Source organism: Palaemon carinicauda, chromosome 44 (assembly GCF_036898095.1).
Source record: "Palaemon carinicauda isolate YSFRI2023 chromosome 44, ASM3689809v2, whole genome shotgun sequence".
Lineage (NCBI taxonomy): Eukaryota > Metazoa > Arthropoda > Malacostraca > Decapoda > Palaemonidae > Palaemon > Palaemon carinicauda.
The window spans coordinates 32924564-32939563 of NC_090768.1; the positions used below are offsets into that span (position 1 = coordinate 32924564).

At 32.5% G+C, this 15000-nt stretch overlaps 2 protein-coding genes across 4 annotated transcripts in view; both read left to right on the forward strand.

Moving 5' to 3' along the window:
* Positions 1-15000, forward strand: part of LOC137634545 (uncharacterized) — a 469969-nt gene that overhangs the window by 400374 nt on the left and 54595 nt on the right. The window lies entirely within an intron of this gene.
* Positions 11105-15000, forward strand: part of LOC137634247 (uncharacterized) — a 5901-nt gene continuing 2005 nt past the window's right edge. The window contains exons 1-2 of one of the 3 annotated variants that reach the window (XM_068366524.1): positions 11113-11265; positions 11366-15000. The exon at positions 11366-15000 is cut by the window's right edge and continues 2000 nt beyond it. In XM_068366524.1, coding sequence (XP_068222625.1) covers positions 11958-15000 — 3043 coding nt within the window. In that variant the 5' untranslated portion in view covers positions 11113-11265; positions 11366-11957. The other 2 variants (XR_011042491.1, XM_068366525.1) reach the window with 2 other exon arrangements.

Below are 15000 nucleotides of genomic sequence, written 5' to 3' on the forward strand. Positions count from 1 at the left end.
GTTGGGTTTAGGTCCTTAATGTGTTTTTGTTTAACCTTATGAATTCATTACTATAATTAAAAAAGTAAGGAATGCTTAAAAGATACTGGTAAAGCTTATTCGTAGAATCTCTGTTTTTGGATTACAAGTGATAAAGCAAAAGACTTGATGTGCAAAGTGGATTAAATTCATTACATTCTGTATCTATCCATTTAATCTATCCTATAATGTAAGTAGGCCGACTGCTTACGTTGCTAATACCACTACATATAGAATACCGATTGCATCAATATCGGATACAATTGAGAGAGAGAGAGAGAGAGAGAGAGAGAGAGAGAGAGAGAGAGAGAGAGAGGGGGGGGGATGTCGGGAAGGGGCAAGCTTCTAAAAGACAGCAAATCAAATGTCAGCGAGGATCTATAGAAAAATAACAACACAAGAAATAGCAGCAACCATAGTAACTACCCCCCCCCCCCAAAAAAAAAAAAATAAAAAATAAAAAAAATAAATTAAATAAAAAAAATTTAAAAATTAAAAAAAAAAAAATCAATAATGACACGTACTGTACATGGCCACCTGGCTGTGTTCCTGCGTATAGAGTTTTCATCCCAATTTCAGGAATTCTTTAAATACTGAAAGAATTTAATCTCAACGGGAAGTAAATGAACGAAATCTTAGCCCTAAATGGGAGATTCAAACCTACGCCTGGTACGTTGTAATGAATTGATCAATAGTATCCAAAATTGTAGAAATATGATGACTCTTATAACAATAATAATGATGATAACAAAACGGAATTTGTATTTGCATAATGTTTTCGTATTTAACACCGTTTTGTCAGAAATGCCCCATTCATATTTGCCATTCCGTCTTGTTTATCTTCCTCTCGTTTTGTTAAAGATTTTATAGTTTATATAGGAGATGTTTACTTTAATGTTGTTACACTTAGAAATTTTGTTTCCTTGTTTCCTTTCCTCACTGGGCTATTTTCCCTCTTGGAGCCCTTGGGCTTATAGCATCCTGCTTTTTCAACTAGGGTTGTAGCTTAGCAAGTAATAACAATAATAATAATAATAATAATAATACCATTAATCAGCCAGAGGCCAACTTCTCTCACCACTGACGCCTATACATTTCTGTAGAATAAATGCACCTGAGTCCAAGTTTTGGAATAGAACGAAACTTATATAGGATAAGGACTTTCCAGCCAACTTTCCTGTCTTTTCAGAAGGAACGAGTTTACTGTGCTTGTAACAATACCTTAAATCCGTCTTTGAATATTATAATCACATCGTCAATGGATAAGTCTTTGTTTTGTTTAAAAAATTACATAAAAAGAGTTATCTGAGTATCTGTGCATTGGCTTAGATTTGCAGATGACATTTCGTCTTTTACATGGAAAGAATTGGATGTTGTTAAGCTGCAGGCAATACTGAATGAAAGATTCACTTGTGTCAAACTCACTTTAAAAATGGAAAATTTTGTTTGCATGGTTTTGAAAACACTGCAATCAATCGTAAACCTTCTCGGTCTCAATTTGGTAAACATAAAAATCTAGAAATAATTTAACTTATAATTTTTCTGGACATTAGGCCGATAAGAAAATATGTTGCTTACAAAGAAAAACTACATCCTAGTGAATGCAGGAGACAAAAAAACATTTTTCATAGTTTTAAAGTCTAATACTCAGAGTTTATTACAATGAATCAAAGAGGACGCTCGATAATTAGAAATAAGAAATATTACTTGAGAACATATTTAGTTTACTATGATTCAGAGGCTGTTGAATGCAAATGTATTTTCTTCAAGCTTAAGCATAAAAAAAGTAAGTTCAGAAATATAAACACCTCATCGAGTAAATCCTTGAGATGGAATTATAAAATTGATAAATAACAAAGAAATTATTGATAACTAAGGTAATATACTGTAATAGCAATTGAGCATAATATTGTCACTGAGAGCCTTTTAAGATATAAACCTATTATGATGCATATGACAAATGAATATAAAATTTACCCTAAGGCAATGTTTATAGAAGAGAGATTGAATAGTCATTTATGATCATTGCTAAGGACACTTATTTATTTGTTGGCCAATCCAGTAATTGGAGTTAATCCAGGTTAATTGTTTCTCATGTGATTTTCAAAAAGGGTAATAACTGTTACATGTATGTGTCTTCAAGGCAGTTTTACTTTCCTGCGTGATGTACCATATTTGATAGGCTTAAAATCAAGATTTACATACAGTATATATATGTATATATACACATATATATATATATATATATATATATATATATATATATATATATATATACAGTATATTTGTGTGTATGTATATGTATATATATATATATATATATATATATGTATATATATGTTTAAATAATATATATACTGTATATATATACCCATATATATACATATATATATATATATATATATATATATATATATATGTTTAAATAATATATATACTGTATATATACCCATATATATATATATATATATATATATATATATGTGTGTGTGTGTATATACATAAATATATATGAATATATATATATATATATATATATATATATATATATATATATATATATATATATATATATATACATTTGTATATATATAAATAAACATATATATATATATATATGCATATATATATATGTATATATATATATATATATATATATATATATATATAACAATAGCAATAACAAATGACCAATGCAGCCGTTTCTAGTCAACTGCAGGGCAATTAACATATCCGGGGTTTGGCCAGTTCTCAGCACTACGTTGGACATTGCAGATTGGTAATAGTGGGAGCTTTCGTATGATCACCCACAGCAAACCAACCCAGTATGGGTGGCCCTATATATGTATGTATGTATGTATGTATGTATATGTATATATATATATATATATATATATATATATATATATATATATATATATATATATATATATCTGTGTGTGTGATAAATTTCACATCTAGACATTTTTTTCATATTCAAATAAGCCATATATATTTTTGATACATTAATGTCTGGATTCTCTTAACGACCTCGGGACCAGTGTGTGTGTGCATGCGTACGTGTGATAATCCCAGAAACACACGTAACTTTACAAGTGTAAGTTTATTTGAGAAAGATTTGATAAAGATATTTTACATGACACGCTCAATACACAAACAGTATTTATTTACTTCACAAGGTCAGTGTCAAGGTCATGCTTAGGGTAACTATAGGCCTTTCCAGTCAATTCTTGCTGTGGTCTGATTGGTAAAGTCTCTGCCTGGGGTTTCCCAGTTTTGGGTTCGAGTCCCGCTCAGACTCGTTAGTGCCATTAGAGTCTGCAACCTTACCATCCTTGTGAGCTAAGATTGGGGGGTTTGGGAGAGCCTATAGGTCTCTCTGCTGAGTCATCAGCAGCCACTGCCTGGCCCTCCCTGGTCCTAGCTTGTGTGGAGAGGAGGCTTGGGCGCTGATCATATAATATATGGTCAGTCTCTAGGGCATTGTCCTGCTTGATAGGGCAATATCACTGTCCCCTGCCTCTGCCATTCAAGAGCGACCTTTAAACCTTTAAAACCTTTGCTTCGCCTATCCCTAACATAACTCTTCTCTCGTCTTACTGTCATCCATTCTATTTATACCCCTGCAAATCTACTGCTTTCATCCAACTCTCATCAACGCCACTACAAATACAATTCCCATAAATTTTGGTATAAAAAAAACACATTTAATTCGATTCTCGTAATAAAAATTATCGAATGTGTGACGATGATGTAATTGCAATGATAATTGGTGATTTTATGGTCAAATTGTTCAAAATTCTTGTCATACAAACAGGTGTAAAGTGATTGAACACTAAGTATCTATCTACATACATACATGCACACACAAGCACACACACATAACCAGAGTTGTGATGAACGTGATTATTACTTAGCTTTCGGAATGCCTTTTATCCATCATCAGAGCCTAAACGATTAAGCTAAATACACTGCATTATTATTATTATTATTATTATTATTATTATTATTATTATTATTATTATTATTATTAATTGCGAATCTATAACCCTAGTTGGAAAAGCAGGATGCTATAAGCCTAGGGGCTCCAACAGGGAAAATAGCCCATTGAGGAAAGGAAACAAGGAAAAATTAAATGTTTTAAGAACAGAAACATTAAAATAGATATCTCCTCTATAAAAGTATAAAAACTTTAACAAAACAAGAGGAAGAGAAATAAGATATAATAGCGTGCTTGAGTGTACCCTCAAGCAAGAGAACTCTAACTCACGACAGGGGAAGACCATGGTACTGAGGCTATGGCACTACCCAAGACTACAGAACAATGGTTTGATTTTGGAGTGTCCTTCTAGAAGAGCTGCTTATCGTAGCTAAAGAGTCTCTTCTACCCCTACCAAGAGGAAAGTGGCTACTGAATAATTACAGTGTAATAACTCCTTGGGTTAAGCAGAATTGTTTGCTAATCTCAATGTTGCCTGATGTATGAGGAAAGAGGAGAATATGTAAAGAATAGGCCAGATTATTCAGTGTGTGTGTATGTAGGGAAAGGAAAAACGAACCGTAACCAAAGAGAAAGATCCAATGTAGTACTGTCTAGTCAGTCAAAGGACCCCCATAACTCTCTAGCGTTAGTATCTCAACGAGTGGCTGGTGCCCTAGCCAACCTTCTACCTATACATAAATATAAATTGAAACACTCCTAAATTTATTACAAGAAAAAACAATAGATATTCAAAGGAAAATTATTTGTGAAATAAAAGGTTATCTGACACAAAATTAAAAAATTCAAAGTATAATACAAACTAAAATCGAATACATCAACTCGTATGTTTTAATCTATATCATTTTCATTTGGTGGGTTTAGAATTTTAGGCTTTGAGTTTTCATTATGTATTTTAGTGTCATTTTACATTGTATAAGTCCTTTTACTTCAGTTTTAATTTTGTATTTCAGTGTCATTTTACATTGAATAAGTCATTTTACTTCAATTTTCCTTTTGTATTTTAGTGTCATTTTACATTGTATAAGTCATTTTACTTCCATTTTCTTTCAAAGAGTTTCAAGATTTTTATTTCTATGTATCAAATTCAAAACGAGTCTTTTAACTTACATATATTTAGAATGTCTCTTTTCTCAATAGAACTTTTTGGCTCTGATGATGGCAAAAGGTTTACCAAAATCGAAGCAATAAACGTGCTTATCATTCTAAACACCGCTTTCAACGGAATAGCCATTGCACACACATCCATATACACACACATACACACACACACATATATATATATATATATATATACATATATATATATATAATATATATATATATATATATATATATATATATATATATATATATATATATATATATATACATTGAGGAAAATCAACACAATATTGTGCTCAAATAGAAATAAATTTATATCTCATACTTGGATCGAACCCTAGCCCCTTGAAAGGAAATGCCCAGGTCTCTTCCAATCATGCCACCAGAGGCTCTAAAAGAAGTCGGGACCTAAGTGCTTTCATTAGAAGGGGCTCGGGTTCGTTCCTAGTATGAGATACAAATTCATATATATATATATATATATATATATATATATATATATATACAGTATATATATATATATATATATATATATATATATATATATATATATATATATATCACCAATCTGCACTGACCAGCGTTGTGACGAGAACTGGACAAACCCAAGCCATAATTAATAATAATAATAATAATAATAATAATGTTTATTGGACAAAAACATATTTACATACAAAAAATTTACAAAAAAGATTCGGTCCAAGCCCATGTGGAGCAGAGCTCTTCGGGCAATAATACAAATAAAATAATATCTTCAATTAAAAAAATTTATAAAAAGTAAATATTGATATAGATAAACTAAATGTACACATACATATACACAAGTATATACATATGCATACATATACAAATACATATACACACATGTACATATACATACACATATACACATAGACACATATAAATGAGATTTTCAGCCTAAAAATAAATGGAATTGTATATTCGTATAATAAAGTATAATAAAGAAGGGCGGAATAATAAATAGTGCAAATTTTGAATTTAAACATTGATATGGTAGAAATGCTAGAATTACAAATGTAGACAAGCAATAAACAATATAAGAATTAAGAACATTATTGCATTAATGGTTAGGTCATGAAGAAATATCAACTAATAAAACTTAGTACACAGATAATAACATATTAGTATATGATTTTTTAAAAGATCGAATGCTAAGCAATGCCTTAAGATAAGCAGGCAGAGTATTCCATTGTTTAACTCCCTGATAGAGATAAAACTGTTCACATTTCTTTACACGTACGAAGGGAAGAGTTAAGTTAGAGTCTCTTGTTCCATATTGGTGTGCTGATTGTACCTGAATTATTTTTTGTCTAATGGATGGATATTTATGCAGCGAAAGTGTTTGAAACATCAAATTCATTAAGGAGAGTTTGTAGGTATCCTCCAACTTCAGAATCGAGAGAGACCGGAATAGAGGTGATGTATGAGCTAAATAATCACTCGAAGTTATTATTCTCACCAGTTTTTTTTGCATAATGATTAGCGGTTGCAGGACGTTTTTACTGCAACTCCCCCACGCTGTAATGCAGTAATTTAGATGAGGAGATATTAAAGAGTGGTAGAGTTGTTTTAATATATATAGCGGGAAATAATCCTTCAGCCTATATATGATACCTGTAACTTTGGAAATTTTATTGACTATCATATCCACATGCTTACTGAAGGTTAATTTATTGTCAAACATTACTCCTAAAAATTTTCCACTGGATTTCTGGTCAAGAGTGTGATTTCCTATTGCAACTCTTATGTTACCGGGAACTTTGCGCAAAGAAAATATTATGAAATATGTTTTTCTCTCATTTAGGGTCAATTTATTCGATAGTAACCAATTTTTAACATTATTTAAGTTAGCAGTTAAAGAATTACAAAGAGAATAAATATTTTTATGACAAAGATGGAGCGTGGTGTCATCGGCAAAAAGTATGGAGTTTAATCTGCCAACTGAACGAGGCAAATCATTAATATAGATGAGGAAAAATAACGGTCCTAAGACTGATCCCTGAGGGACACCTATTTTGACATCCATAATCTCTGAAAGATGACCATCGAGCGTGACAAATTGTTTTCGATTTGTCAGGTAGGATTGGAGTAAGAGTAGTGCATTAGATACATGTCTAAGGCCTTTCCCCTGTAATGGACTAGAAACTGTTGCATTTGTTGTTTATATATATATATATATATATATATATATATATATATATATATATATACATATACATATATATATATATACACATATATATATATGTGTGTATTATATATACATGCATATATATACATATATATATATATGAATATATATATATATATATATATATATATATATATATATATATATATATGTATATATATACATTTATATATATATATATATATATATATATATACATATATATGTATATATATATATACATATATATATATATATATATATATATATATATATACATATATATACATATATATATATATATATATATATATATATATATATATATATATATAGATGTATATATATATATATATATATATATATATATACATATATATATATGCAGTATATAGATATATAGATATATATATATATATATATATATATATATATATATATATATATATATATATATATATATATATTTAATCTACCATTGCCTAGCTGGGCCACCCTTCCTCCATAATAGCTTTTATAAGAGTACGCAGATTGAAGATACTATACTAAGGTCTAAATACCAATCTATAAACTTTAGTCTTAGAGGATACTATGACCCAAACAGACTTCGAAGCATCGGTATAGAGACTTAACTCTCTCTCTCTCTCTCTCTCTCTCTCTCTCTCTCTCTCTCTCTCTCTCTCTCTCAAGTTCGAACGTATGTACATTAGAGTTCAAACAAACCATGTACTGTATTTTGTTTGTCGATAATAATAAAAAAATGACAATAGTTTTCGAGAATGTGATGATCTATTATCTAATGCCTGGAAAAACATTAATTTCAAAGATAATATTCTGTAGTCTACCACTTATGACCTTCAAGGAGAAAAGTTTGAAGATAGTCACCAGACTGGTACTTACATATTATAGGCCTACATGCCATCTAGGAAACAGATAATAGACATGAGTTTGAAAACTATTTTCCTGTTATTCCATAAACATTTAGCTAAACAGAACTGACAGATTGGACCTAGATTTTTTAATGAAAATTTTGAGCTTGGCAATTGCTAAAATTCAAAGTAGGCCTAACAGTCGAGGTAATACAGTATAGCTATCCAATGGTATAAACGAATGAAATAATGGTTTCAGAATAATCTACGTTAATTAGAATTTCTGCAATGTTTTACATTTACAATATACTTATCAATAACAATCCATTCAACTTGTCTTTGTAACATACTCGCATTCACTGTTTCCTTATCAACTAGAAATTAAACGGCGAAAGCCATGAAGAACTGCATCGTATACTAAAACTGTAATGATAAGATTATGTGCACAACTGGATAACATGTGATTAGAATCGCCAACCAAAGAAATTGCCCGATATATTACACAGGCTATATAAATTAAAATAGATACATGCTGTACTTTCTGCAGATTGCTGCTCTTTGTACACATCTAGTAGTGTGCCCACAATCATAGTGTTATGGATGAGCAACGAGGAGCCTGGAATAGGTTACACCAGAGCCATTTGTTTATACATGACTGTGGGCTACACACACCAGCACGATATCTATTGGATTCAAGTCATGTCATTATATATCACCTTCCTACTACAATGTAAGTGAAAATACCTTTTAATAAACCTCAGGCATCTAAAATAAAGGTAATATTAAACTTTCATGAATAGAAGCGTCATTGGGTCTGTTCTAAGACTTTCTATCTTCATCCAGACAGATGGTTGCCTATTATCATAAAACACTATAAATAAATTCTAAGTCTGCCCTAAATTTTTATATCTCTTAGTGTATTTCTTTACCAGAAGTACGCGCTTGCGTTCTCACAGTTGTCTATATGCGTCCTTACCTATCCTTGCCTAGCCTTTCCAACCCAATAATATACGCTACTGCTAAAGACAAATCCTGCTCGAGATGACAATTTGAAAAATCCCTGTAGGCTATGATCTGACGAAGCGCGCACTCTTGCCTTGTAATGTTGCAAATTTAATTTGGGTAGCATGAAAAGTTTATGGAAATGCCTATAATCATATGATAGAAATTAAGATATCTTGTTAGTGAAATCACTCACCGGGTTTCAACGTTCCGTTACACAGCCTACATCCCTAGACAAACGATTGGATCAAATACTTATGAAATATATGGCTGGATCTTACCTTACATATCATCACTGGATTAGAACACTGAACTCACCATGATATTGTAAATCTCATGTGATGATGTTGGTTTATCCAAGGATTAAGTGTGGGCTTTTACTTTTCTGACGACGGAGAAATTCTTGTCGCCGAGCCCGTTACTCCACTTCTCAAGCTAAGCGATGCGCTTATTACCCATCATCCTTTGCGATCTCGTTCAAAACAAACTGCTTGTGGAACAGAAATAGCACTTCAAAAATTATAAGATAACGGGTTAAATTTATCAAATATCAGAAGATAAGAACAACAACATATAAGACCATTGTTTGAAGGAAATTACTTCTAAACATAATAATGAGATCTGTCATGTTTTATAGGGAGAATTAAACACCATTATCCCTGGTATGAAATTCCATCCGATTAACATTAAAATGTGATATCTGTTACAAACGAGTCAACTGGATTTTAAAAATTAATTAGTAGAACTCTGCAAAAAAATGCTTTTAGGTTAATATATTGTGTATCAATATTTCTACCACCGACGAGCATTGAAACGGATAGGCCTATGTAATAGGCTTCACTAGCTGTTGCTTCGATTTTGAGAGCGAAGATAATATTCCCCATCTAACATTATACATACATTTCCATCTTATTTAAATATAATTTACTCATTTTGATTAAAAATAAGCATGCATTACACTAATTATGAGATATTATGACAACAGTCAACCATGCTTAAACGAGAACACCCTTTAACACTGTGCTTTGCCATATGGCCTAACGATATGTAAAAAAAAAAAAAAAACCGCATCGTTATCCGTGTGAATTGAAAGGAAGCTCGTTCCACCATTTCAACTATGTTTCTGTTGAAAAAAAAAAAAAAAAAAAAAAAAAAAAACTCATATCAAATAAATATACGTGTAGGCTATACAGTATATTAATGTTCAGCCTATGGAAAGCCGTTCACTTTCATTTCTACATGTACCGTTTTTATGTGAATTTTTTATAGTTAATTTATTCAACAATGTGCATTTTTAACTTTATCTTACGAAATTAATAGAATTTGTACACCGAAGCAAAGGCACCACTGATCTTTATATATATATATATATATATATATATATATATATATATATATATATATATATATATATATATATATATATATATATATATGTGTGTGTGTGTGTGTGTGTGTGTGTGTGTGTGTGTGTGTGTGTGTATTACCACGTCAATCCATCATCTTCTCTTCCTTTCCCTGCTTATTTTCCAATGTATAGGGACTTATTCTCTTATTCTAAACGTCCATCCATATGTCATTCTCTTTACATGTCCTGTCAATATCAATTTCACTTTCTTACATGATGGTAGAATATATTATATATATATATATATATATATATATATATATATATATATATATATATATATATATATATATATATATGTGTGTGTGTGTGTGTGTGTGTATGTGTATGTATATATATATATATATAGATAGATAGATAGATAGATAGATAGATATAGATATCTATCTATATATATATATATATATATATATATATATATATATATATATATATATATATGTCATGTAATATAATGACATGTATTAGGACGTTTGCCTGTTAGGTATTTGAAGTGCTGCTCACTCATTTGACTCTCGCTGCGGCTTGTTAACGAAGCGATAACGTAGCTGAGATTTTGACTACGGGAGTCGGAAGCTCGTCAGCAAGCAAAGAGGTGCTCTGCTTTGAGGAGTATTGGGGCTGTATAAGGACGTGGTCCAGTAGCCCTTACATACACTGAAAGAATCCCAAGGTAATCTTCGTGACATGTTGTTGGGTTATATGGTTATTCTATATTGTATATAGAAAGTGTGTATAATTATTGTTTGTTTATGTGAGTAATTTTGTTTTAGGAGCGGACAGCATTTATCGTAATACGTCTTGGGTGGTGATACCTTTTGTTACGTGTGCTTTATCTCTCCGCGGGTTTCTTTTAGGTAACTTTATAATTTTGTTTTATGTGTTGATGAAATGTTTAATATGTTAATGAAACGTGACTTGAAAGTTTTGTGGTTTTGTGTTGATATGTTAGTTTTGGGTGTAATTGGTGTTGCCATTGTAAAACCTTTTTATTTTCTGTTTCTTTTAGGTGTTGACCGAAAGTCTTGTACCGACTATTTTACCTTGGTCAAATTTAATTACGTTATACGTTGCTGTGTGTTAGATGATATGTATTTTTCGTGTTAGTTTGGTATTGTTTAGGTTTAAGTTATTTTGTAATAAATACTATGTTATAAAGAAAATAGTTTCCTTTCTGCTCTTTACCATTTGTCTTGTATATGATCCTTTTTATAAGGGAACGGTCTACTTCACCCTAGTGAATTAAGCCATAACAGGCTTTGATTTTAAAATTCACGTGACAATTTGGCGCCCGAACAGGGACCGTTCGTTCATTTTACAAGACTGTATGGTGTATTGCAGATAAGGTCTGTGAAGCTTTTAGATATGAGTACTTTAAAAGAAATTGTTAGTTTGGGGAAGGAAATGGGTTACGAAGGTGATAATTTAAGGGATTTTGTTGAAAAGGAAAGACTTATTCGAGAGCGGGCACTAGAAAGGGAAAGGGAAATGGAGAGAGAAGAAAGGGAAAGAGAGAGAGAAGAAAGGGAAAGAGAGAGAGAAGAAAGGGCAGTAGAAAGGGAAATACGAAAGCAGCAATTAGAAGTCGAACGATTAAAGTTACAGATGCAGGGAAATGAAAAAGATTCTAGTTTGTGTAAACCCTCGCTACCTAAACTGCCTGTTTTTAATGATATAACTGATAGTATTGACGCCTATATTTTAAGATTTGAACGTTTAGCCGTTAGTGCTGGCTGGAGCAAAGACATTTGGGCTGTTAGTTTAGCATCATTATTACAAGGGAAAGCTTTGGAAACTTACCAGCACCTTTCACCTGTTGAAGCTAAAGATTTCGATAGTGTTAAAGAGGCATTATTACGTTGTTTTCAGTGTACTTCGGAAGGATATAGATTGAGATTTCGTAACTGTAAATTCTTTAAGAACGAGACCGCTCAGCAATTTGGGAATAGATTGAAAAATAACCTTAAGAGGTGGGTGGAATTAGCAGATTGTGAAGAAACATTTGATGACTTGTTTGATTTAATTTTAATAGAACAATTTTTAAATGCTTGTGACAAAGATATGGTTGTATTCTTGAAGGAACATGAAATGAAAACATTTGATCAAGTTGTAAAATATGCCGAGATGTATATGGAGGCCCATTTAAATTATGGCAAAAAGAGTTTAAGTGGTGGTCATGAAAAGCACGGTGCCTCTGCAAGTAAAGTTACCACTGGGGATAGTAAATGGCAAACGGATGCCGATAGTGATAGGAAGGTTACGGCAAGAAATTGTTACGTATGTGGTCGTGGTAATCACCTTGCTAAAGATTGTTTTGAAAGGTTTGGGGGTCCAAAACGTAAAGGTGCGAGTAAGGGTGCGACAGAGAAAGCAGCTGTGGTTGGTCACGGGGGCAAGTTAATGGTGGATAAAGGTACAGTGGAAGGAGTAGACGTTAATGTATTTCGTGATCCCGGTTGTACCACGGTGTTAGTTAAGAGGGCTTTAGTGCCGAAACACAAGTTTACTGGTAAGTATGTTGACCTTAAAATGGCTAATAACCAAGTTTTTAGATATCCTGAGGCTATTGTTGATGTTGTCTCGCCATATTTCACGGGCGAAACCTTAGCTGCCTGCATGCCTGATCCTATTTATGATTTAGTGATTGGGGCTATTGATGGTTCGACTGACGGGTTGAGTACGGAGGTTAGTGCTGTTACTACCCGACTGCAGAATCAAATGCAAGAGAAAAAGTTAAAGGGACCGTCAAAGCTTAAGGTCAAAGAAGTTATAAATTTAATGCAGAATGAGAATATAGGGAAATTACAGGCTGAAGATGGGACTCTAAAAAAGGTTTTTGAGCATGCGAAGTCAAATAGGGTCTTTGTGAAGAATGAGAATAAATCTCATTGCTTCGTAGTTAAGAAAGGTATATTATATTGTAGAGTGCAAAATGAAGGCATTATTAATGATCAGTTAGTTGTTCCTGATAAATTTCGTCATGCAGTAATAGAATTGGCTCACGATTCCTTAATGAGTGGACATTTAGGAATACAGAAAACCACAGCACGTATACAAAGTAATTTTTATTGGCCAGGTATGTCGGTGCAGATAACAAGATTTTGCAGGTCGTGTGACGCTTGTCAACGCACGGTTGACAAGGGAAGAGTTAAAAAGGTGAAGTTGGGAAGAATGCCCCTGATTCAAGAACCCTTTCAGCGTGTTGCGGTGGACATAGTGGGTCCGATTGAACCCCGTGCCAGCGACGGATCAAGATATATTCTCACCATTGTTGACTATGCTACACGTTATCCTGAGGCAGTAGCTCTGAGGAATATAGATTCAGTTACTGTAGCTGAGGCTTTGCTGTCGGTATTCAGTCGAGTGGGAATTCCAAAGGAGGTGTTATCTGACAGGGGAACACAGTTCACCTCTGAAGTAATGCGTGAATTTAATCGCTTGTTATCTATTAAGAGTATTACTACTACCCCATATCATGCTATGTGCAATGGTTTAGTAGAAAAGTTTAATGGAGTGTTGAAGAAAATGCTCAGACGTATGTGTACAGAACAACCAAAGATGTGGCCTAGGTACATTGATCCTTTATTATTTGCATATCGTGAAGTTCCGCAGTCTAGTACCAAATTCTCTCCGTTTGAGTTAGTATATGGTCATACTGTGAGGGGACCACTTAGTTTATTGAGGGAGCTGTGGGAAAATGAAGATAATGCAATTGAGGATAGCACGAGGACCACATACGAGTATGTAGTAGACATGAGAGAAAGGTTACAGGATACATGTAGGCTGGCTCAAGAAGAGTTAGAGAGGGCTAGAGATAAGTATCAGTGTTACTATGATAAAAATGCTTGTAAAAGGGAAATAAATGAAGGGGACAAGGTCCTGTTGCTGTTGCCCACAAGTAACAATAAGCTTCTAGTGCAGTGGCAAGGTCCATTTGAAGTGGTAAAGAAAGTTAATAGGTATAATTTTGTTCTTAATATTAATGGGGTTGAGCGCAAATACCACATTAACATGCTTAAGTTATATTATGATAGGATAAGTGAAGGCAATAACGTGAAGGGTAAGTTTGTTGAGGCAGAGGGCAGTGGGGATCTCAAATCTGGAGCTGTACTTTTCACAGATGATCAGGAGGGTGATGATCTTGCATGTGTGGCAGTGATTAGTGAGGATAGTGATGAATATGAGGTAACAGTTGTGCCAAGTGATATTCAGAGTGAAGATGTGTCTAATGTTAAAATTAATCAGGAGTTATCTGAAGATAAAAAGGAGGAGGTAGCTAGAATATTACAAGAATACAAGAATGTGTTTACTGATGTACCAGGTAGAACTAATGTGATTGAACATGTGATAAACCTGTCTAGTAAGGGTCCTGTAAGGTGTAGACCATATCCTGTACCTTATGCTCTGC